This window comes from Thunnus maccoyii, chromosome 15 (assembly GCF_910596095.1).
Source record: "Thunnus maccoyii chromosome 15, fThuMac1.1, whole genome shotgun sequence".
Classification (NCBI taxonomy): domain Eukaryota; kingdom Metazoa; phylum Chordata; class Actinopteri; order Scombriformes; family Scombridae; genus Thunnus; species Thunnus maccoyii.
The window spans coordinates 20,278,363-20,303,967 of record NC_056547.1 but is presented as its reverse complement, the minus strand read 5'-3'; the positions used below and the strand labels follow the sequence as shown (position 1 = coordinate 20,303,967).

The following is a 25,605-nucleotide window of genomic DNA, read 5'->3' as shown; positions in this document are numbered from 1 at the left end:
CCACATGTAAAAATCATTTTGGTTCAGAGGCATGGTGTGATGAGGATTTAGATGTAGCTAGACGGCGACAGAGCGGACAGGTTTGGTCTTCAGCATCTAAATTTCCTGAACGCAAGCGCACATCCAGCTGTCGCGTAGATGTGATGCGTATTGGCAGTGGAGGTCTGGAAGGTGTGTCGGCTCATGCTGTCGCTCAGCTGTCTCTCGCCCTGCTATTATCCCCCCCCCCCCCCCCCCCCTCTTTCTCTCTCTGTGTGTATAGTGTGTGTGTGTGTGTGTGTGTGTGTGTGTGTGTGTGTGTGTGTGTGTGGAGGAGGAAGACGCTACGAGAGAGAGAGCGAGAGAGAGAGAGAGAGAAGTTTCCTGTGCTCCGGCGCACGGTCGCAGATCGTTCACCTCACACGATGGCACGTCTGTATCCGCGTGTAGCTTTCTTGCACTGGGGGCCCTGCTGCTTTCAAGATAATTAAAAAAAAACAACAAAAAAAAAACAAAAACAAAAAAAGTGTCACCATGGCTGAATTTGGAGAGAACAAGACCACTGTCGGTCCACCGGTTGCTGGTTGGAAAGCTGCGTCGGGAGGAGCCGAAATGAGCCTGGAGACGCACCGAGGAGAGCCGGTGTCAAACGGCAACTGCAGCGCGTCAGACACCGCGAAGAAGGTCCAAAGCGAATCCAGCTGCGAGTCCCCGACGTGGGAGAGCGCGGGTTCAAATTCAGCCACCAAATCAATCCCTCGACGCAGCAGTCTGATCAAGGTAGGCCATCATCTCTCTCAGTAAAGAGGAGAGATTTTAAAATAAGAAAATGCATGCAAACTGCTACAAGTCCAGAATAGACCACAGAAAAGCATTTGTAACGACTCCTTATGAGATAAAATATGACAAAATATGATGTGATTATTTAAAAACCACATAGAAAAACTATATGCCTCTACAGGAATGTTATGTTGATGCCATGGAGAATACAAATGATATAAAATACCTTAAAGTCAATATAAAACCAGCACTCAGTCATACATATACAGTGAATTTTATCAACTCACACATCTGAGCCCCAACACTTCTGGAGATAATATATCTGCAGCATCCTGTAAATAAACTGCTAATATACTGTGACTGTACTTCCTCCCAGCTTCCTCTCCATCTGTGTGAATAGCAGAATAACCAGTTACCTCATCTCACCTCAGTGCTGTTGAGGAAATTCAGAGGATAAAGCATTTGCAGCATTCTGCTCTTCAAGACGAGGCCAGGCCATATCACATTTAAAATGATATTAAGTCTAAATGCTGCCTATAAACATTTAGACCCCTTGTCTAATGGGCACACAGGGCTTCAAATCAGACTTATCATTTTAAAAATGACACTGGATTTCAGAGATTTTTCCATATATGGGGGCAAAGGTTTTGCTCCAGTCACAAGGCTACAGCAGGCGATGTCACTTATTAGCACTCCTTCGGCTAGACAAGAGGAGGAGGAGGAACTAATAAGTGAAACCACCTGCTGTAGACTTTGATTAGAATGAGAAATTGAATTCTCTCCGCCCTCTGTGGCACACAGTTGAATACCCCTGTCCAATTAATCTCACTGCCTTCACTGCTCTGGCTCACACAAGTTTATTTCTATACAGCCCTTGACAAAGATATCTCGCTTATTCACAGTTTCTGTTGGTTTTGGACCCAAACAGCATTTAGAGCAGTATAACATCTAATCAATAACTCTCGTCTCCTGATTTTGTCCTTATCTGGTTTTTGGCCTTTAGGCATGTGGGAGGTCTTGTATTGATCTCTAGTTGCTGCTTGTCTTCAGAGCTGCTGCCTGCAAAGACATGATTATTTGAACATGGCACAGGCTTCATCTTTTCATCTGTGTCTGACTGGCTCCAACCCAGCAAGACAGGAAACCGGCCAGTTGGCCAATTTCCGCGAACAGTTCATGTTGCAATATTGCTATTAAGTCATGAGCAGGTGGTGATGACACTTCACACAAACGTTTCTCACCTCCCTCCCCGCACACAGGCCTGCTCTTGTCTCTCTTCTGTTAGTTTCCACGGTGCTGCCATAGCCTGACACAGATGATTTAAAAACACTCTGTTTGCTTCAGTGAAAGTCTAAAGCTTCACGCTGGTTCAGAAATGGCGTTAAATAACTCCTGGCAATTTCCACTGCCATGTTTGATGTGTGGCGCTTAATGGCTTCAGGACATCTCCCCGCCCTGGTTATTGTCTGTACTTTAAAGAGTGGAAAGGCAGAACAGCATGAGAATATATGCAGCACACTACATGTGCATGCCGCCTATATGTCACTGGTGATGTGATGATGAAATGTTTGACTATTATATGTTTCGTGAGCACATTTAATGCAGAGAGCGTTCAGCGATCAATGAACCGACTAGCACAGTCCGCTCAGTTTGCGGCTTCACCACAAACGTGCTTGTGTTTGGAATCATAAACTCCCGAGGCTTTGTAGCTCAGTCGAAGAATCAAAGAGTTATGAATCCACCTGTCAACACAGCAGTGTGTTTTGATGTTTGCTAAACTACTCCTGTGCTTAAAGTCAGGATTCCACACAAAGGAGTTGGGGTGGTTATGTAGGCAGATAAACAGGAAACATGACATTCCAGACTGGTTTTAACAGGAGTCAGGGGATATATGTCTAGTGTGTGTCTGTATGTGTGTGTGTGTGTGTGTGTGTTCTCCTGTTTGCATCTGCTGAGGTAATGAGACTAACCTTAATTGTATTTCATCAGTATGTACTTCATGTTGTCCGGCCATCCTCTCCTTTACTCTGTCTCGCTTGTGTGTGCGTGAAGGAGATGCAGAATCAGGTGCCCACTCAAGTCTGTTTCCAGTTCATCTGGATATAGATAACCATCAGGTACTCTCCTTCTTTCCCTCTCAGTTTCAAATACATAAACACAATCACACACATAAACATGTACAGACCTGCCTACCGGTAAAACACAACCTGGCACAAGAAATCTACTTTTCAGTTCCTTCAATAATGGCACAAACTATAAGAGGTTGGCATGTTAATGTGTGTATGTGTGTGAGAGAGTGTGCACACAGCTGTCTTGGGAAAACCACATATCTCCAAAATCTCTGCTTTTTATTAACCATGAAAAACAGGGCAGAGAATCTGATATAATCCAGTGGGCAGCATCACCAGAGGCGTTAGCACACAGCTGGAGAGAGTAGTTGTTTGAGTCAGAGTAGCCCTGAGCATCTCCTGCAGTTCAAATCAACATCTTTAGCCTGCTTTAAACCATTTCAGACTGCATAAGTGTGGCCACGCACGGGGTGCCAGCGGATAAACCCTCTCCATGATTGTGATGGAGCCACAGAAAATACTGCTACTCTGAGCTACTGTGGTGATTCACTTGCTCCACATATATGTTCTATATTCATAATGTACATCCAGCCACGCATGTGCAGGGCTGTAGTGAGGAGCATGTGCAAAAAAAAAACCACAAACACATGAATGCACAAGTACTGACACTGGAAAACAGACATATCTCGAAAGCATTTCAAGATTGATAATGTGTGCGTGCATGCACATGTAAACAGGCGTGAGCACTTACAGTAGAATGGCGCTCTGAGTTTGTGTCGGTTAGCAAGGCTCACTAAGTCACCACTGAGGCGTGTGGAAACCCCGCTCGGCACTTTGATCGCTGTATTGATGCTTGCAGTTGAGGCCTGACTCAAGGCTCCGTTGCCTTTTTTTCTTTTGGTTTTAGTGGTACTGCTATCTTCGGTAAATGCATGTGTGACGTTTGTCAGCTGAAATCATGGTTAGCTCTCTGACAAGATGACCTTTTCAAGCCAACCTTTTACTTGTTTCATTTTGTGTGTGTGTGTGTGTGTGTGCGTGTCTTTGTGTTTGTGTGTGTGCGCACATGGGACTTCAAAGGTTTGAAGCGTAAAAGAGCATCTGCTGCTCTACTTGCCACAAGGGCAGGGGTTTATAGTCAGTGAGCAGTTGAGTTACTGTGAATACTCACCACATTTCCCCTCGAACATTATTCTCATACACTGAGCTGTAGACAGAATGACTTGACCACATACTGCTCTCTGTGCCCTATTTAACCCAAATGTCCTGTCTTATGTAGCAGTCATGCACCTGTGCACACCCAACCCAACAACCACACAGAGACACAGTGTGTGTTCATGACACACTTTCTCATTAGAGAGTGATAATGCATGAAGAAGTGTCCTGATTAGGGCTGCAATTAATGATCATTTCCAGGATTTTTTCAATGAATCAATTAATCGTTTAGTCTGTTAAATGTCAGAGAATGCTGAAAAGGCCCATTCAAATTTCCCTGAGTCCAAAGTGACATCATTCAATAGCATTTTTTGTTCGACCAACAGTCCATAATGATGATGTTATAAAGTTTTTATGTCATTTACAGTAATAAAGAACTAAAATACTCACATTTAAGAAGCTGGAACCCACAAATGTCTATAGTTTTTTCTTAATTTATCAAAATTGTCTGCAGTTAATTTTCAACTCACGCATCTATTGATCGAGTAATAATTTTCATTGCCAGTTCTGATGTAAAAAAATGATGGACGACGGAGGTAAAGAGCAGCATTACATGGAGCAGAATGATGTCTTCTCCACTGAGTTCATTATTTTGTATATGTGGACATGATGTACCAAAGGATAAAAGGAGGGCTGCATGTAACCTTTCATCCAATTTTTAGGTTTGTAGCCAGATTAACCTAGTTTTGTTGTCAACCATCATAAACTATTGGTCATAAAAGACCAAATAAGGCTGCAGCAGCAAAACCTTTCAGTATGTTGACTTTTACAAAGGGACGTTTTATTGCTAATTGCATAGACTATTTTTGACTGGAAATATGACCTCATATACGGTTTAAATGGACACCTGCCTGCCAGTCAGAATTAAGATTGGTAGATTGGCATGTGCTGGTGGCTGCTGGCACCCTGATGTGAGTGCTTAATGTAATAGCTCTCAAAGAGAAATAAACACATATTGTTGTGAAGATTTTTATTTTTATTTTCTCAATATCATCTACATGAACTGTTGCTGAAATCTTGAAGGTGCCTTTGCTAACTCTATTTTTGAAAGCCTCTTTTGCACATTTCATATATCATCTCACAATTCCCTGTAAATCACCCCTTAACCCTCCAGTGATGCTGAGCTCCAGGGTGAGAGGCACTGGATTTAAGTATACCATTAATCATCCATCATCTGCTGTCAAACACACAAGGCCACAGGCAAGAGAGTTCAGCCTCCCTACCAGTTTTCAATCCCATATTCACTATTTTCTCTCACCCAGCAATCATCTCTCTTTCTCTGATTTTCTATCTGTCTTAATTAGCAGATGAAAGACGACGCCCACCAGTGACCCACATCTTCATTGTGCTGACTTGGAGGTGCCGTAATTAGTGATACAGTACAGGCTTGTTGCATCTAGACACATACGCTCTCATGCATCATACCATGCATGCATGTAAGCTGGCTAATGACGGCTCAAGGCCATGCTGGTTCCTACAGGCAAATACCAAGTGCAGAGGTTCTGTAAACGTCCACATACAGACAGTAATCTGTAATAGAGCTTCATTATTTATTTCTCTCCATTCTCCCTTTATTGTTTTGTTATCTCTCTTAAGATTTTTTTGATCTATTTCCTCTTTTCAAGTTTTTTTTCTTCGATGTTTCTCTGTCATCTTGTGTGTCCTTCTCTGATAACTGCATTGGATCTGTTCTGCCACACATCTCCCCCAAATTTATCCCTCTGTCAATATAGTTCAATCTGTCTAGATGTCCTATCAGGAATCAAACTAATCTCATAGTATTAAAAATGTATTAATTGAGATTAAAATATCCCCTTTATTTTCCAACTGAGGTTAGTTTAATTATTTGAACTCAAATTAAAGCTGCCATGATCAATACTTCTACGTTAATGATGGATCAAATAACTAAGTGTAATGTGAATGGGGTCCAAATTTCACCTCACTCTGAAGTTTCTCTCAGCTGTGCTAGCTCAATTGCTGGAACCAGCTGGGGAAAAGGATGCTTTGAGTAAAAATGTACTGATAAACTCGGTGTGCTCTACCTGCCCAGCAACAAACAGGAGACAAAGTTAGCAACTAGCTGGTGAACATATTGGAGCATTTAGCAGCTAAAGAGACAGATATTTGTTTGCTAAGAAGGTTGCTGTATCAACTTTAAAGATGATTGATAATATGTCAGTGTTGTGTTTACAGCTTGACAAAAGAAGAGTTAATGTAGATTTTAGATCTGTAAAATACTGCTGAAGTTATAGTGGGAGTTATTATTTTCAAAAATAATATTGAAAGTGTTGTATTAACAGTATGTATACAAAGAAAATATGTGTCTCTAAATTGCTACAATTTGAATTAAACGGGTGAATGGGTTTCATGTTCACTAGACTTCCTCTGCTCACACGTGTACAGTAGCAAATACTACTGTATATCAATAGAATCAATGAGGTGTTCACAGAACAGCAGCAAATGAATTTTTTACTTTTTCTTTCTCTCTTTCTTTCTTTCCCCTCCGTTGTCACTTCACTCGACTCTCACTAGAACTACAGGAAGTTCTCTGTGATGAGCTGACGGGCTGCTTCCTGTTTTGAAGCACAGCGGCGGTTTTGGAGAGCTATCTCACTCTCTGTGAGAAAACATAAGAGGACCTTTTGTGACAGAGTCATACAGCACGTTTTGACTTAGATAAAAAAAAAAAATAGCAATTAGAATTTTATCAGTGAATAGAGGTCGAACTCATTTTGTTTTGCTATGCATGTGTGTGCTTATGTGTAGCTACTCTAATGTGTACAGACAGTAATTCTTGCTTTTTTGCATAGAAAAAAAAAGAGTAGATTTACCTTTGTATTTTATTCAGGTGTTTGTGAGTATTTGTGCCCTCTAGTTTTATCTTGTCAGGTTAATTTATTCAGTCTACAGTGACGTCAGCGTTGTTTGGCTGTTTGAACTCTGTCTCCTCCTTTATCAGTAATTTATGTTGTAGCCTAACAGGGGTGAATGTGCAGCCTCCACACATGAGCTAATTGATTCCCAACTGTTGAAAGGGTCACATGGAGAATCCTGTTGTTCCCTCTGCTTCAAACACATCTCGTGACAGGCGCAGACTATATGAGGTTTATTAGCTTTTGACAGAAGGTATCCGTTGCTTCAATATGATTTCTGTCTACTGCCCGTCTATTAATCAAGGATGATGTGTCTGCTACTGGTCACACAGTGCATGTGTGGAGACCATTTTATTTATGTGAAGTTGCCTGACGTGTGCACAGCAATTGGTGCTGATACAGCCACAGAGGGACCATTACTGCTAATGTCACACACAGAGGAAGAGATATAGATTGAGGCCAACATTAATCTCCTGTACCTGTCAGTGCACTGCATGAAAGGAAAGGAAAGGAAAGGAAAATAAAGGAAAGGAAAGGAAACTGTATGCTTCTGTGTAAAGGTGCATATTTGTGAGTTGACTCTGCGCCACATTCTGGGATTCTGAGTTTAAAAAAAAAACATTTCAAATTCAGTGTTTGCTTCAAAATAAATCACTCATGAGCGAGAGAGGAGAGAGAAGCCTGATGTGTTTTTCATTTTCATTTTTGTCCTGCTGGTGAGCAGAGTTGCATCTGAGTCTTCTTTTTTGAGGTAGAGTCAAATTTAGAGGTGTTGCTGAAGCATGCCAGAGGGGGCAGGTTTATAATGAGAACACAAAAGCAATTAGCTCAATTACAAGTTACTGTTGTAAATTAATTGCTTATGCTTTTTCTTCCTACAGTTTTAATGGTAGTATTGGAAGGGGGAGCCTGAGCCTTAGTATTACAGTATTATCTCTCTCTCACCCCATGTCCACACCCCTTTTTACTGCCTCTATCATACCCCAAGGCATCAGGGGTATTTTTAGAGCGCCCCCTCCCTCCCTCACCACGGAAGCTCATAAAAACTTGTCGCCATTGGAAACACTTCTCCATCATTAATGATACAACTCTGTGAGAATTTGTGATAGTTAGGCGCCCTCCCCCACCCTCTGAGGGAAACCTTTACATCCTCTGTGAAGTATGCTTCAACTCTTTTACATGTTCATTCATATTCTGTAGATGAAACAGGTCTTTTTTCCCCCTTTCTCTCTCTCCTCTCTTGCTGCCTTTTGTATCTCCCAGATTTCTTTCATATGAAGGGTTTCCTCCTCTCCTCTCTCATAAAAGATCCAAGTGCTCTGCATATGAACTCTTATTTGAATAAAATCAGAGTTATGCTGATAAGTAGAGATTAATCAGCCACTGATCAGTATTCACAGATGTTCACTATAGATATGAAAATGTCAGTCAGCTCACTGGTGTTTGATTGGACGTCTTAAATATTCCAGAACAATTTTGAGTATCAAAACATGACAGTGAGCTTTCTGTATTTGTTAGCCACAGAGCAATAGGCTGCCGGATTTGATCTTCCACTGATAAAAATATGTGTGCTAAAAATAATCAACAACTATTTTGTTGATTACTTTCTTTCATTCCAGTCATTTTTAGCTATGAGCAGCATGGCTTTACAGGGATGATAATATTGTTCTGTTGCTTGGTCGGTCAGACGGAAATATCTCAACAACTATTGGATGGAATGTCATGAAATTTTGTTAAAACATTCATGGTCCACAGAGGATGAATCTTACTGACTTTGGTGATCTCCTTACTTTTCCTCTACTTCCACCTCCAGAAGGATATTTCACTGTTTAACTTTTCACTTGAACTGTGAAATATTTCAGCATCTACTGGAAGGAAAGCATTGCTGTTCTGAAGTACAGCCTCAGAGCTGCAAGTGTTGCTGACTCTTGTTCAAAGAGATGTGTCAAACATGAGAGGATTTTCAGCTTGTCTTTGACATATGTAATTTTAGACCTTTTAGATCTTAAAGTTTGGACTTTTGGTTGGACAAAACTGGCAGTTTGAAGATTTTTTTTTTTTGGCAGTTAGATTTTAGTACCTTTTTTGTGATATGTATATCTACAGTATGTAAGTGAGACAGTATGTAGACTATGTGGGTGTTTGCATCTTCAATCACAAGGGATTGAATCAACTACAATTACATTATCCTGCCATAGATTAGCTTCAATGAAGTCTTTGATTTGATTTTATCGGGACTCTAATATATCCGTAATTCAATAAAGTCGCCCACTTATATGCTCTTATCTGTTTGCATAAGGTTCTCTGTTGGGGTGACATCTGATTGGTCAATATATCAGATGGATGAGCTGTGATGGTGAGCTCAGATAAACTGATTGGGCCCGCCAGTGTCTATGTGGCCGGGCAGAATTAGAATGCTGCAGCCTGCTGCCTCTGTCTAGTCAGGTATGATTAATGGTGTAATGGTGAAGGGCAAGGGCAAGCAAAGGCTTTTAGCCTGGTATCAGGAAAAACAATAACAGATTGGGAGGAGGAGGCTCTATGTGGTAGACTAATAATCTATGTTTATGTATGGTTATATAAGCTGATATGCCTTTTAATCCTTTGAGATCCATTCTAGACAGGAGAAATGTTTGTCATGCCCAAGCAAAGAATACTCCGCAGAAAGATCATTGTCTGCCTGTCTTTCTGTCTGTCCCTTTCATGCTCTTATTGCATCCCGCCCCAACTCCCCCCCACCCCCTCTTTATCTGTATTGTCCTTTCATCCTTCCTTCCCTCCCTCCTCATCAGGATGGGTCACGTGCTGGTCGGGAAAGGAAGAAGACGGTGTCCTTCAGCAGCAGCCTGTCAGAGAAGAAGATCAGCAGTGCTGCTGACTGTATCCACTCCATGGTGGGTCGGCTACTGTGTGACATAAAGTATAGACTTTACATACCAGTACATTAAATATTTAATGCGCAATGAATGCATTAAGGGTTCATGGTAGATCCCAGGCTTTTGAGCCTGTCAAACACTCAATAGAGGTTGCTCTGAAGTGAAGTCTGAAAGTCAGTGGGTGACAACTTCATCCATATTTTGCTTCCAGGTTGAGGGGATTGAGCTGAAGAAGGTGCGGCCCAACTCACGTGTATACCAGCGCTACTACCTTCTAGATGCAGGCCTCCAGGCTCTGTGCTGGGAGCCATCCAAGAAGGAGTCAGACAAAGCCAGGATCTCTCTTGCCTCCATACGAGAGGTCAGTGTCCAGAGAAAAGGCTTTCTAAATCATTGCTCCCTGGCTATTGCTTCTATAAATGACCTCATTGATTCTTTTACACTAAGGCGATTTACAAGCCCGAACTATATGGAAGACAGCGGTTGACTTGTTTTTATTGTGTGTGACGTTAGTTTGTGCAACTCTTGTGGCCTCAAATTTTAGGTACGGACCGGTCGAAACACAGAAACTTTCCGCACCAGTGGAGTTTATGAGCAGATTTCAGAGGACTGTGCATTCTCCATCATCTATGGAGAGATGTATGAGAGCTTGGACCTGGTGGCCAACTCAGCAGAAGTGGCTATTATTTGGGTGACAGGCCTAAGGTATGACACAGCAAAAAACCGGGAGCAGTTTTATACTGTGCACTTGTAGATTTTAATCTTTACCACAAAGTACACAATTTTTTGAGTTAAGAACCTTTTAAGAACTTTCTTACATAACATTTTATCTTGCGTAGTGTATACTGAGGACAGTACAATTGAGTCAGATTGCTATCTGGTTTTCAGGTATTTTCCTCTCTGTTAAATAAAGCATGTAATAAGAAAGACTTTAATAAGAAATCATTTCCCAATAAATTAAAATACAGTCATTATTAAATCAACCTCACTATCAGTCAAAACCTTAGTAATATCTATTAAATAGCCACACTTAGCAAAAATTAGCTTAATGTTAACTGTAGAGCTGCAGTGATTAGTCAATTAATCGATTAGTTAACAACTATTAAATTAATTACGAACTATTTTGATAATCGATTAATCATTTTGAGTCATTTTTTAAGAAAAAAGTCCAAATTCTCTAATTCCAGCTTCTCAAATGTGAATATTTTCTGGTTTCTTTAGTCTTCTATGACAGTAAATTGAATATCTTTGGGTTGTGGACTGTTGAATGGGACAAAACAAAACATTTGAGGAAGTCATCTTGGGCATCTTGGAACTGTGATGGACATTTTTCACCATTTTCTGACATTTTATAGACCAAACAACTAATCGATTAATTGAGAAAATAATTGACATATTAATCAATAATGAAAATAATCGTTAGTTGCAGCCCTAGTTAGTCTGCAAAACACTGAAAAGAGGTCTGAGGAACTGAGCTCCAAAGGTGGGAAAAATTACAGCATGCTTGTGTAGGTGTACCAAAGGTAGGTAGCGATGCGTACACTTAGTGTTTAGTCTGGTAAACTAATTTAGCTAATTTAGGTAGTCCTAAACAGTCCAACATGATGTCTTGTGTCTTAGGCTTTGCTTTCTTACCTGTGTTGGATGTATTGTAAATTTATGTTGAAGAGTGTGAACTTTTCTGTTTTTTATTGTCCTGTGTCACTATTGTCACTGCCTGTGATAAAGGGCCTGGCTTTAAACTGATACTACTGCAGTTATTGTACTTTATGTGAGTGTCAGTGAAATGCCTGAGATAAAAATGGAAATGTTTGTGATGCAGTGTGTGTGTATCAATCTTGGTCATTCTTCTCTCATCTGCCTTCAGGTATCTGATGCAGTATGGGAAACATGCCCTGGACATGCTCGCCAGCAGTCAGGACAGCCTTCGTCTTGGGTGGTTGGAGCAGTTATTCTGCTCCGTCGCTGATTCGGACAAACATGAAGATGTTGAGGAAGGGATTTGTCTGCAGTCAGCTGTCAAGTTGATACAGAGTGTGAACCCTGGAGTGAGCAGTGGCAAAGTGGAGCACAGGTTTAAAGAGCTTCAAAGAGTTAGGGAGAGGATGTGTGGGCTTTCCCAAGATAATGGATCGGGAGTTAACGATCACAGTGAAAACAAAAGGCAGACAGGAAGAAATGAGAGAGTCACCAAGCAGGAGTTCATTGACGTCTTCCATGACTTTTGCACACGTCCAGAGATTTACTTTCTGTTGGTGCAGTTCTCTAGCAACAAGGAGTTCTTGGACACCAAAGACCTGATGAGGTTCCTCGAGGCTGAGCAGGGCATGGCTCAAGTGGGTAACACAAATTAATCACACACACAAATAACAGAAAACAAGTCAGCATTCCTGTTGTGTGTCATTACACCCCTGTCCACTTTCTCCTTCATCTCCTCCAGGTGAGTGAGGAGACCAGCCTGAAACTCATACAGTCCCATGAGCCATCGGAGGAGGGCCGGCAGCAGGGATACCTGTCGTTGGACGGCTTCACCAGTTACCTCACTTCAGCAGAGTGCCGCCTCTTTGACAGGGAGCATGACACCGTGTGCCAGGACATGTCCCAGCCTTTGTCTCACTACTACATCAACTCCTCCCACAACACCTACCTCATTGAGGACCAATTTCGAGGTCCCTCTGACATTTCTGGTTACATCCGCGCCCTAAAGATGGGCTGTCGATGTGTGGAGGTGGACGTTTGGGACGGCCCTGATGAGGAGCCAGTGGTGTGCATTGGACACACCCTTTCCCCACCGCTTGCCCTGCGTTCTGTATTGGAAGCAATTGGAAAGTTTGCATTTGTGGCATCAGAGTATCCGTTAATTGTGTGTATTGAGAACCACTGTTCACTTCGACAGCAGAAAGTGATGATGCAGCATCTCGCGAGGATACTTGGGGAGAAGCTATACACAGACCCTGCAGACGAAGAGGAGTCGTATCTTCCGTCGCCACACGCCTTAAGGCATCGGATCTTGTTGAAGGGGAAGAAGTCAGGGCCAGGTTCGGAAGGGGAGGACGGGGAGGTAAGTGAGGAGGATGAAGGGGCTGAGATGTGTCAACGGATGAATGCAGCTAACAGTGGAGGAGGAAGCGAGAAGGACACAGTGCAGAAAAGCGCCTCTTTCACAGCCGTCCCTCAGTGTAATCCTACTCATCTCCCTCCGAAACGGTTCCAACTCTTGAAAGAGCTGTCAGACCTGGTAACTCTTTGTCGCTCAATCCGCTTCATTGACTTTCCAACATCATCCAAAAGCCAAAAAGCTTGGGAATTGTGTTCCTTTCATGAGTCCCTGGCTGTGCGTCTCGCTGGTGAGAGCCCCCGCAACTTTGTCAACCATAACAAGCACTTCCTGTCACGAGTGTACCCCAACCCCATGCGCGTTGACTCAAGCAACATGAACCCTCAGGACCTGTGGAAGTGTGGTTGCCAGATTGTGTCTATGAATTTTCAGACAGCAGGACTGATGATGGACCTTAACACAGCCTGGTTCCGGCAGAATGGAAACTGCGGTTATGTTCTGCGGCCCGCCATCATGCGACAGGAGGTTTCTTATTTCAGTGCCGACACCAGAGACACAGTGCCCGGTGTGGCTCCACAGCTGCTCCATGTGAAGGTGTAGTGAAATACCGAATATAACTTGGCAAATGTGTCCCCCTGCAGTGGACGCAATCCTCTTTTATTATGATACTAATAATTCAAGTTTATTACAACCTGGGTCTTATTTTTGTAGTCTTTCCTTTTTCTTCACACATCTGGGAACTTGGAGACATTGCTAAAAAGGTGTCTAACAGGGCAAGGAACACAAGCAGTCAGATGATCATACAGATTTAAAACTAACCCCCAAGTTGGCTTGTGTACAGCTTGTCTGATCATATGAAATCTTCTTTTGTACCCAGTTGGAGGTGATTACAGTGTTATCATCAAAACCTAAGGCCAAAACTACAAAAATAAGACTTGTTGTAATAAAGACTTGTTGTAATAAACGCAATTATCCTTTAAAATCATGATTATGTTCTGAAAGCTAACAACGCATGAATAACAGCACATATGCTGATCCTCTTTCAGGTGATTAGCGGCCAGAACCTGCCCAAGCCGAGGGGTTCTGGGGCCAAAGGGGATGTGGTGGACCCATATGTGTATGTGGAGATCCATGGCATCCCAGCTGACTGCACAGAGCGCCGTACCAGGACGGTCACCCAGAATGGGGACAACCCCATCTTTGATGAGAGCTTTGAGTTCCAGATCAACCTGCCGGAGCTCGCCATGGTTCGCTTTGTGGTACTGGATGATGACTTCATAGGGGATGAGTTTATAGGTTGGTGTCACAGTCAAGGGTCAGATTGTAAAATAAATGGGATGATTTTGTAGTGTACAGGAGTTGATTAGTCTGTACATTTTCTTTTACTGCAAAAGTTTTAATTTTCCTTTGAAGTGAAATCTGATCCTCCTGCCACCACAGGTCAGTATGCCATCCCTCTGGAGTGTCTTCAGCCTGGCTACCGACATGTACCGCTCCAGTCTCTGACCGGGGAAGACCTTCCCCACGCTAAGCTGTTTGTCCATGTGGCCCTCACCAATCGGAGAGGAGGGGGAAAGCCTCACAAAAGAGGTCTGTCTGTGCGGAAGGCCCGGAAGGGGCGGGATTATACAGCTCTGAGGGACTTGGGGGTCCGGGCTGTGGATGAAGTTTTCAAGATGGCTGCCCCTTTGCTGAGAGAAGCCACTGATCTGAAGGAAAACATGCAGGTGAGGAAGAGCAGAGTAGGCTGGAGTTTTGCATTAATATTCAGCTGGTCCGTACAATGACACAGGATTGTTTAAAGGTACTATATACCTTTAATTTAATATCTGCTCCAAACAAAGGCACAATAATGTACATTAACACAATTTGAACAATACATCATGATTATTGTAGTGCTGAAACAATTAAATAAAGTGATAATCACTGACAGAAAATTAATCAATCAACTTAAAGATTCACTTTGTCCAGCCATCTGCCCCACTGTCCATCATATACAATGAAACCTCTATGTTCACCCTCTTCATACATAATCAGACACTATGAAATCAAGAATATGAAAAAAAGAATACAAGAAAGCCACTAACAACAATATCACCATTAGTGAGCGTTGCATTCCCCTTCTCATTTTATAATAATTGCTTTGTAGTATTTGTGAATGGGAAGTAACAGGAAAATCTCATTGTTGTCAATAATTACCAATAAATGGTATTATTCATCTCCACTGTGACATTGTTAATAGCAGAACTAACTTTAATGATCCAGGCAGCAATTGGGTCTGAGGCTGCTTGTGTCACTCTGGGCAATAAAACAGTTATTATATATTCAGTCAGTGTGGTGAGACTGTTGGCATCCGCATCTCTTGATTTCTTCCATTTCAACCCAAACAACATCACAACTACAGGAGAGAAATACAGAAGAGCAAATAGTTGACGGAAAAGATAAATTGCTCTGTTGTGGGAGTAGCTTTTGATTACCTATCTGTGTGTGTGTGTCTGTGTGTGTGTATGTGTGTGAGGGAGCAAGAGAGAGTGAAAGCATATCAAGTGGTAGACAGAGTGTGGAAGAGATTTCACAGATTTTATGTCTATTTTATTTAGATATGCATCTCTGTACTGTTTTCCATTCGGGCAGGGAAATAAGAAAGAGAGAGATGGGGAAAGACTTGTGCTCATGTTTAAATCTGCACATTTAATTTGTCAGTTGTCTCTTCTTTTTTACAAACAGAACTCAGTAGCAGTGTTCAGGGAGCTGTGTGGGGTGTCAGCGGTGGCTAACCTTATGCAGTGCGTACTAGCTCTGGGCTCCAGAGTGGCAGGACCAGACGGGACACCTCTACTACTGTTTGACCTGCGGGACCACTACCCCACCCTGGAACCCCAGGGGCCCCTGCCGGACGTCCTTCGCCGTGTTGTCTCCACCTATGAAATGGTGAGAAAGGAAAAGAGCCAACAGTTAATATGCTTATTGTTTTTCACCAGATAAAGAAATATACAAGCTCACATCTCCGAAATACATTAAACGGAAGGAAAGAGCAAACAAAAGCAACAAAGATCACAAACCCCCCCCCCCCCCATCTCCTGTCTGCTCGACCTAACAATGAAACCCTCCTCCCAGACAAAGCCTAAAGCTTCCTTTTGCGCCAATATTTTCTGCAACACAAAGTGACCTCTCATTGTTATGTAGCAGACAACATCCCCATTTATTCTGGCTGTAACAAGGCTCGTAAACACATCAGTGATGTCCTCACCTTGGCCTTAAGCCACTATATCTTTCCACCCAAATAAAGGGTGGACATTCATCGACCAAGGAGAAAGTTATTTAACGGGCTTAATTTATGTAATGTTGTCTAAAAATAAACCCAGCCGTCGGGAAAAACTCCCCCATGGAAATAAACAGAAAGAGAGAAAAGGAGGGTAGAGGGGTCAATTGGTCTGTTAGTGAACTCATCAGCTAGTCAGTAAGACAGTATGAATCCGTTTGTTTCAGTAGGTTTAGGTTCTTTGGCTTTTGTCATAACTGCAAGGGTGCAATTTCAGTCTCCCTCTTTCATATCTTCTCTCTTCATATCTTACCTTAACATATTTCTTTTTGGTCTCCGTCTTACAGCCTCCTCTTCATCCCTTCTTTCCCTCATTCATCTGCTCCCCCCTCCTTCCCGCCTCCTCCTCTTTTTCCCTCTGGACCCGGTTGGACTGTGGCTTACCAACATAAGTGGTTTACATACAGCTGTGGCTCGATGGAGTGGTATTCTGTCTCGCTATGTTAAGATGTTTCTGTGGGAAACAACGTTACAACAACTTGTTTTTGCCATCCGCCTGGCTGCTGCAATACTTTGAAAACTGATATTTGCTCAAAGTGCACTTATTCGTGTTTCATATTAGATATTCCCCAGGAGTCTCTTGGGTAGGATGATAGACAGTCGGTATGAATTGCCAATTTAATGATACTGTCCAGAGATTGCATGCACATTGTGAGTGAGGGAGACATTCAGGATTTGCAGCCAGAAACAGGCTGCAGAGGAGATAAATGAACCTGTTTCTATTCTTATTAAGTTATGATTAAGGTTTTGGTGTATAAACTGTGACACTTTAATTTAACTAGTTTGTCACTGCTACAGTATGCAACTAGAAGCTGCACTGACCTGTGATAGTGTATTTGTGCATTAGTGTGTGAAACAGGAATGTGCACGCCTCTGTGTGTGTGTGTGTTTAGCCACTTCCGTTTCCAGCCAAGCGGATCAAAGTTGAAAAAGCTCGCCCTGGTGCTGAATACCATTAGCATAGATATGAATGTCATTTGGCTAAATGGATTCCACACCTCAATCCTGAAGCCTGGAGGGAGAAGCAAACAACAGGGACAGGGAACAGGGATGAGTGTGTGTGTGTGTGTGTTTCTTGTTGAATTGGATCTGGTCAAAGTAGTGTACTGTTGTTAATCTGTTGTTTGTCGAACAGCATTTTTTTTTTCACAGAGGGGTCATGTCCCAGCAGGGTTTTGCAAGAGGAGGTGCAGAATTAATCAGGCAGAAGCTACTCATGTCATATTGTGTGTGTGTGTGTATGTGTGCATGTGTGTACATGTGCCGTATGTGTGTTTTGTGTGGCCATTACGTTAAAGGAGCTGTCACATTATTCTCTCTGGGTGCCTCCACATGCATATATGTCTGTATATGTATGTGACTCTTGTGCAGTTTGTGGTTAATTTATGTCGACAGTGTGAACTACAATTGGCTATTTCCATAATTTTAATAACCGCCAACATACATTATGCAAAACATCACAGTAGTGTTTTATTATAAATCTGCAATTTTCATCAACCTGTTCCTGATCTTTAATTTGTAGTTTTTACAGTGTTGTTACAGCAGACAATAAAATACTATATGTGTGCTTAACGTGTGATTTTCACACAAGAACAACGTGGTAAAATGAGTCAGGAGTTTATGGTGTACCACATTTGTATGTGTGAAAGCGTGTGTGTCATGCTAATGCTTGTTTCCTTGTCTGCAGATGGTCCAGGCGAGCAGAGCAGTGATCGAGCTCTCCGATGGAATCTACGACAGGATCCTGCATATACAGACAACGGGTGTGTAGGCGTGTGTGTGTGTGTGTGTGTGTGTGTGTGTGTGTGTGTGTGTAATGAGTAGAAACCAGGCAATGCCCGTTTTGCTAGTCCACTCGTGACAACTCCCACACAGCTACTCAACAGCACTGTTTTCAACGGCTGCTTTTGTTATTAACTCTCCTCTCCTCTCCTCTCCTCTCTTCTCTTCTCTTCTCTTCTCTTCTCTTCTCTTCTCTTCTCTTCTCTTCTCTTCTCTTCTCTTCTCTTCTCTTCTCTTCTCCTCTCCTCTCCTCTCCTCTCCTCTCCTCTCCTCTCCTCTCCTCTTCTCTCCTCTCCTCTTCTCTCCTGTCCTCTCCTCACCAGTTTTACATAAGGTTAGATTAGTCTCTTTAGCCTCCCAGTTCATTTGTATGTTTTGGATGGATGGGATTTAAATTGGCACAGGTCCTGTTGTCAATCACCCTTAAGTCTGTTGAGCGAAGGGCATCATATCTGACCTGCTGATATAATTTCTGTGATCCTTGGCAGAGGTTTGTTTACTTCAGCTGGGCCCCTTGAGTCTTCTGACATTAGTCAGCCAGACTTTCGTCATCAGGTCACTAAACAGACACAAATACACACACACACTCACACACACATATTACCCACATCTCCTTTCTCAACCCGACGCAGTCTTCAACTGTCACCCAGGAGACACTATGACTGACATTTAGAGGTGTGAACCGGTGGATTGGTGAAAAACATAAACATATTTACACTGTTTATATGCCTCTCTAGGTGCTGGATTTTATAACTGTACAGTTACAGACGTCCAAAAGTAGAAACAAATTTGACAAAAGTACACAAACTCATTACCTCTTCAAAACCACCCTTGAGTAAGAAGTGTGAACAGAAAAGAGGAAATGAAGAAGTGACGATGAACTTAAGGTGAGATGATATTTTAAGAGAAAGATGAGAGTTCGATTGGGGCCACTGTGAAAAGAGAGCGAATGTTTTATGGAGATGAATGTTGTTTACAAATTTGCCGACTGCTCCGCTCTGCTCCCAGACAAGTCATCCCATCCTACACTGAACTTTATTTTAGGTTTTCTGGGGCCGCAGCTCCACTCGCTGATCAAATAATCTGTGACATATTCATCGGTTTTTGCAGCTAAGACTGCAGCGAAGGCCAGCTGAGCTACTGTGTCAGTCTTTAATTTCACGTGTGATCACATGTAGTATTGTTAGTAAACAGAAGTAAGATTTAAAAGTGTGATAGTTAAGCTCTGTGTTCTGTGTTGTCGGACTGGTGCCAGTTTGTTCATCTGATAAAGAGCTGCTGCAGAGCCTGCGGCCCGATCTCATGAACAAAGCTCTTCCTGTGTGTACAGAGTAAAGATGGCGATCAGATGATCCCAGGGCAGAGGTCCACCTCTCTGTCTCGGAGGGAGGGGGGAGGTGGGGGGGGGTTGGGCAGCGAGAAGGCATAAACAGGTCAGCTATGGGACGACTGGTGGCAGAGATGGGTGTCTGGAAGTTACATCAGAGCAGAGAGATGAAACAGAGGGGGCGAGGGAAGCCATGGGAAGATGAATGTCATGGATTGATAACTAGAGGCAATGCTGAGAGGAAGACGAGAACGCCAAGGGAGAGGAAAAAGTGATTCAGTATCAGGATGTGTGTTAAATAAAGGATTGGTTCACACAACTTATAAAAACACATATTTTCTCACTCCAGTATATAACCATGCAGATTGTTTTGATTTTATTTGGCCTGGTTTAGAGATATCTGTCACAGTGAGGTCTGTGGTTTATCCAGAGTAATACGGACACCTTATATGGAAAAAGATGTTGCTGTTCAATTTTTTAGTGCACAAATAAAATTCAATTCATCTCACCTCGAAGACAGATATCTTAGAACCTGTGCAAATTAAATCAATGCTATCTGCATGGCTTGACAACACTAAAAGTAAGTGGTGGAGCCTGGCAGATACTGATATCAATATTTAGGAGTTTAAAAAATCTGATGACAATATACCAGGCAATAAAAGGGGACATAACATGCTTTTTGTGTTTTACTGTTATTTATATACTTTTATTATGTCAGATGTTAAACATGGTCGAAGTGCATTCAGGTGAACTTCAGGTGAATATATGTAAAAATGTTCCAGGCTTCAACCTGCTCCGAACGCTTTGTTTGCAATGTTACTTCTACTTCCTCCTAGTGATGACATCAGATTGTTCACACATACCCACAAATAGCTGCTATGGTTGTTCCTTGGGTTATTCGCGTTGTACATTCACGTATTTCAGATCAGATTTAGACTTGAACATGTACAGATGTATTTGAGAATTTTCATTTCAAGTAAAGAACGAGAAAAAGAAGTGAAATCCTACTACTGTTTGGTTATGTATCCTCCAGAGCTGGCGGAAGTCTGCAGAGGGATAGCCTCCTAAAGCTAACCAATCAGAACAGACACAGGAGCTAAAATGGCCTGTTTCAGTCAGAGGCTGAACTGAGTGATTGCATAAAGGGCCAGTATAAGATAAATAAGGAGTTTTTTGAATTGTTGAACTGTAGAAAAGCCTAACCAGGGGCAGGGGTCGCAAATTAGCCTTGGCTAGAAATCCTGTATGCAATACATCTGTTTCATGTTATTTTAACCTGTTACGATGTTTTGTGCATCGTCCCTGACAAATAAACTAATAAATAAATAAAATTTTAAAAAGTAAATCGTGCAAAGGTACCAGTAGAGCCCAGAATATAAAAATAGATCTGGAAATGTGCATTATAAGTCCCCTAAAAAAATATATGATAATAACATATCAAGGAATCTGATTTTCTGAAGATGGGCACATGACAAACATTTTAATAAAACTGGCTATTAAAAAACTGTGTCAGAGATATGTACTAAAGGACACATTTTATAATGGAAAAACAAACTTCCCTCTGGTCTCAGATGATCAAACTATGTAATGGCAATGCTGTTTCTAAAGTCCCCCAAACAGACGGATGACAAAGTAAAGAAAGCGACCTGAATAATGAGTGCAGAAACATTAATGAATGCAGATGCTTTTATACAAGGCACAATGGTTCACTCCATGTCCAGACAAGGAGAAGCTATGCCAAGAAGCACTGATATAGACTCAACTGTTTTTATTTTTTCTATAATTTGGGTGAACCTGCCCTTTAAGAACATCATGTTGAGCACCGTTTCCTTCTCTAGGGTTCCGGCCTTTGTGGTGGCGAGACAATGTTTCACATCTGGATGTATAGAGTAGATTTAACACTCCATCAGATGCTCCCAGTCTGGATGTTCCTTACAACTTCAGACTGGAAGTTGGATCTGTCAGATTTCCCTTTTCCTATCTCAACGCCTCACAGTTCAGATAGAGGACAGGAAGTTGAGGTGATGCACTTCCAGCTATGTCCTGTTTCGCTGGAACCGTGGGTTATTTTGGCTTCTTGATCACAACCCTGTTTCTGTGTGTGTTTGTCTATTTATGCACACTGTCCCAGTATTGGCTTGAAAATGACGTTCCAGCCATTGGCTTCGCTTGGTTTAACAGAGAAATGGACGCACGCACACACACACACACACATACACACACTACACTGGCACGTAGGCTTCGAGTTGCCTAGCAACCGCGCAGTAAAGGTTATTATTCAGGCAACTTCTGTAGGTGTGTGTGAATGTGGAGCAGTGACAACGTATGTGTGTTCAGGTGTGTGTCCATGCTTGCAGACTTTTGGTGGCAGAGATGGATTATGTGTGAAGAATTGTTAAATTTTCCTCGTATCCGATCTGTTTACTCTTTTGTGTGTTCGTGTGTGTGTGTGTGTGTGTGTGTGGTCCACAACTTGGCATTTTTAGTGTCTGGGCTCTCGTTGATAGCTCACAGTGATTTGTGCCCCATGTTAACCCACTTCCGGGTTTCCATGGCAACAGTGGGACAGTGGCCCGGGGCGGCCAGAGGAAGCCAGACACACAACACAACTCATTGCACACACTCTAACTAGCTGGCGGCCTGACTTCTATGACGCTGTCTCTCTTTCTTTCTTTCTTTATCTTTTTTCATCCATCTCTCAGATTTTCCACTTTGCATCATTCCTTTGCAATTTTCCTTGCTCATACTTTGTTTCTTCCTCTCTCTCTCTCTCTCTCTCTCTCTCTCTCTCTCTCTCTCTCTCTCTCTGTGAAATCTGCTGCTTACAGCTAAAATGGCAAAGTGAGAAGACCACACAGGTTTTGGAGGACTGGCCCACTCGTTAACTCACCTATTAAAACTGACCATTTAATGGTACTGATTTCGCCTCTCTTGATATTCAAAGGAACGTCTTACCCAAGTGTCCCCTTGTGTAAGGTTTGTAAAGATCCAGTCAGGACACCTGGAAATAGTTTTAATAACTTTATATAAAGTAGTAGGTAGTCTACCCAGTGGTTCCTAACCTAAGGATCAGACCACCTCCAAAGGGTCACAAGATAAATCTGATGAGGTAGGAAAGAGGGAAAACAAAGTTCTGTTTGGACTGTTGGAGCTTTGCATTTTTTTGCTGAAATATCGGACGATTTTACTTCTTTTGGCCTCACAGAGGTTTTTAAATGAAACCAAAACATTGGAGATGAAATCACTCTTTGCTGGAACTGCTCATAGACATCTGAAATGTAGCAAAGGTGAAGTAGACACTTTTTTGTAAGGGATCAGATGCCAAAAAGGTTGGAAACCATGTGTTTCATCTGTATCTTATAAGGTTGTCATATTTTTTACTTAAAATGTAATGGTGTAAAAAGAACAGTATTTATCTCTAAAATGTGGAAATGTAAAGTAACAGAAAATGGAAGTACTCAAGAAAAGTTCCTCAAAATTGTACTTGAGAAAATGTACCCACCACTGGGTAAGCCCATATGAAGATAGAAGATAGGACAGGATCACCCGTAGTCTGCAGACGCTGGTGGTGGTAGATTAAAGCCAGCAGGTGGATGACGGAAACTCTCAGCTGAATCTCCTGATAATGGTGTGATGAGCAGGGCGAGGTTGTTGCTACAATAGTAGGTATGAAAGACAGAATGACAGGTCTGTAATGATATTAAAAGAGCAACATCCTAGGACTGATTCGCTTGAGGAATTTAGGCAGAAAGATCATTGGACATCATTGAATGTCATGTATATCCAAATATACCAAATTTCATGGCAATCCATCCAGATGTTCAGATATTTACTTTTTATCACAAAAAATTCATCACGTTCTACTCTAAACGCACCTTCACAGCTTTGATCTTTGAATTGTTTTTCATGAAGTACAAAGAACTGTCCTCTAATCCACTGTGGCTGTGTTTTTGGCTCTAGCCATGGAGTTTCATGAGAAGCTACAGAGCCTGGCGGCGAAGGAGGGGCTGAAAGGTCGCAAGGTCAGCCGAGCGCTGGAGAGTTTCAGCTGGAACATCACCATCCTTAAGGTCAGCGACACACACTCTCATACACTCTCAAAAACTAAAACAGCCTCAGGGGTGGACCATTAGACCGTGTTTTGGCCTCCAGCTAGTTGCTCATCCCTTTGCTCTTTTTCCAACCTCCCCCCCCACCCTCTATCTATGACCCCTTAACTCCCTCCTGATTTCCCCTTCCTCTTCACTTTCCTCACATCCAGGGCCAGGCTGACTTGCTGAAACATGCCAAGGCTGAAGTCCAGGAGAACATGAAGCAGGTCCATGATGCTGCTCTGACTGGAAACCTCAGCAAAGAGGGTTTAGGAGTGAGAAGAGTGCGCTCCCAGTCACGACGAGGCCAGGACGACAAACCCACGGCATAGCAAGCGAATGAGAGAGGACGTGACCAAATTGCCATTGTAGCTGCTGTGACGAACTTTCCTCGTGTTATTGAATTTTTCCAACATCCTATAGCAAGTCCCCTGTTTCTAAAGAAGAAGTACAGAAGAGTTAATGAATGTAAAAGTCTTCAAAATGCAGCCAAACGCAGAAGTAGCTGCTGAGAGGAGGCGGAAATTAAAAGATTCTGGGAAGATGAATGTAGGTAGATGTGAAGCCAAGGTTCAGTTGTTCGTACTGTATTAAACTGTAAATACACCAAATGTCTACTAACCTCTTCTTACAGTATGTGCATTGTCTTTGAGGTCGAGGTGTGTCTTGTCATTTTTCGAGCATTGTCTGGGATGACTCAAAGTTTAACCAACAGATGTTCAAAATCTTGATTTCTTTGATAAACTGCCACGTCCACACGATAGCTGCTTAACAAAGCTCTATGATCTAGCAACATCAAGTAAGGATTCAAATTAAAATCAGGCTGCAGTGCCGGTGCATTACAAGAGACACACTCTCTCGATTATTTTCATTGGAAAAGCTAATGTTTATGGATGTTTTAGATGTTTTTCTTATCGTCATGACCCAGTGCAGCCCCCCCTTACTTCATGTTTGTCTTCAGCTTCTTTCCATTAATTATTTGTATCCTGGTTTTCTCCTCTTGATCCAGTAACCTTGAGGTCCTTCATCATGCCACAACATCTCTCATTATTATTGTCTCACGTACAGTATTCTATATTTTTGTATCTTCCTGAGGCCCTTGTGCTTAACTGAACCACAATTACCCGCTGTAATGCTGAACTCCAGAACTGTAAATGTCTGCCTGTAGGGAACAAAATGCTGTTATGTTGACAGTGCAGTTACTTTGTGTGCAAAACACTGTACAGTATTTTAATATGTAATTCTATCCTTTTGCTGTTAAAAGAATATTTTACATAAGTTATTTATCTTGAGTGGAAACATTCCAGACACATGTACCGGCGCAGTAGATGAGGCTCTACCCGTCCAGCTCTGTAAGAAGAGTTCATGATTACCTTCCTTATAAATCAGGATGGAAATAAACTAGTTTTTAAATGAGTGACATTCATGTGTGTGTGTGTTTTAACTGTTTTGCTTACTTTGATGTGCATTCATTGAGACTGAAGTGACACAAGTTCAGCGCACTGCAGAGATGCCAGCTGGGGACGCTCGGCTATATACAGTTGGTGAAACAAACCTATAGGGCAGTAAAGTGCAACGGATGAAAGCCACTAATTAGTTTCCATTTATAGTGGAGTCAAAATGTATTGACAATAATTGTTTTAATTAGTCAACAGAAAAAGGACTATTTTATTATGAGTTAGTTGTTAAGGTAATTTTTTTAAGTAAAAATAGCAAATATTCTCTGGTTCCCGCTCCTCAATTGTGAGGATTTGCTGGTTTTCTTTGTCTTATGTAATGATGAACTGAACATCTTTTGATTGGCAATTTTTCAGCATTTTCTTAGATTTATTGATCAAATCTGCAGAGTAATCATCAATTCTGAAGCCCCTAATATATGACTGCAATGCTCACAGGGTGAGCTCACAGAATTTATAACTATTTGATGATGAAACAATCTCACCACAGTTTCGATTTAGTATCTGTTCTGCTGCTTTAAATCTCATCACATGATTTTTATCACCAGATGGAGTTTGCTCAGTTGTCACGGAAATGTAGATGTGTGAATTTCCTTTTTTTTCTGAGCACTTTAAGTGCTTCTCATCCATGTTGGCTTGAAATGCCGGCAAACTTCCATCTGCTGAAGACCATGTGATATGATTGAAAGCTCCAGAACAGCTCCTCAAGGGATGTTGTGCTAAGAATGTTTTCTAAATTGCTTCCAAGGTTAACCTTTTAACCTCAATATCTTCAA

General features: G+C 42.0%; 1 protein-coding gene across 2 annotated transcripts; it reads left to right on the top strand.

Annotated features, from left to right (window-relative positions):
* Positions 1–321: 321 nt before the first annotated feature.
* Positions 322–24,792, top strand: LOC121913721 (inactive phospholipase C-like protein 2). Of its 2 annotated transcripts, XR_006100366.1 has the most exons (13): positions 322–759; positions 9,709–9,810; positions 10,004–10,153; positions 10,337–10,497; positions 11,660–12,128; positions 12,233–13,444; positions 13,897–14,146; positions 14,291–14,577; positions 15,578–15,781; positions 17,860–17,935; positions 18,278–18,288; positions 23,242–23,351; positions 23,543–23,632. XR_006100366.1 is itself a non-coding variant. In XM_042436489.1 (12 exons), the coding sequence occupies exons 1-12, from the start codon at positions 514–516 to the stop codon at positions 23,702–23,704; spliced, it is 3,429 nt and encodes a 1,142-aa protein (XP_042292423.1). In that variant the 5' UTR covers positions 322–513; the 3' UTR covers positions 23,705–24,792. The 2 variants fall into 2 exon arrangements, 1 of the variants encoding a protein (XP_042292423.1); XM_042436489.1 differs by lacking the exon at positions 18,278–18,288 and having other exon boundaries at positions 23,543–24,792.
* Positions 24,793–25,605: the final 813 nt, after the last annotated feature.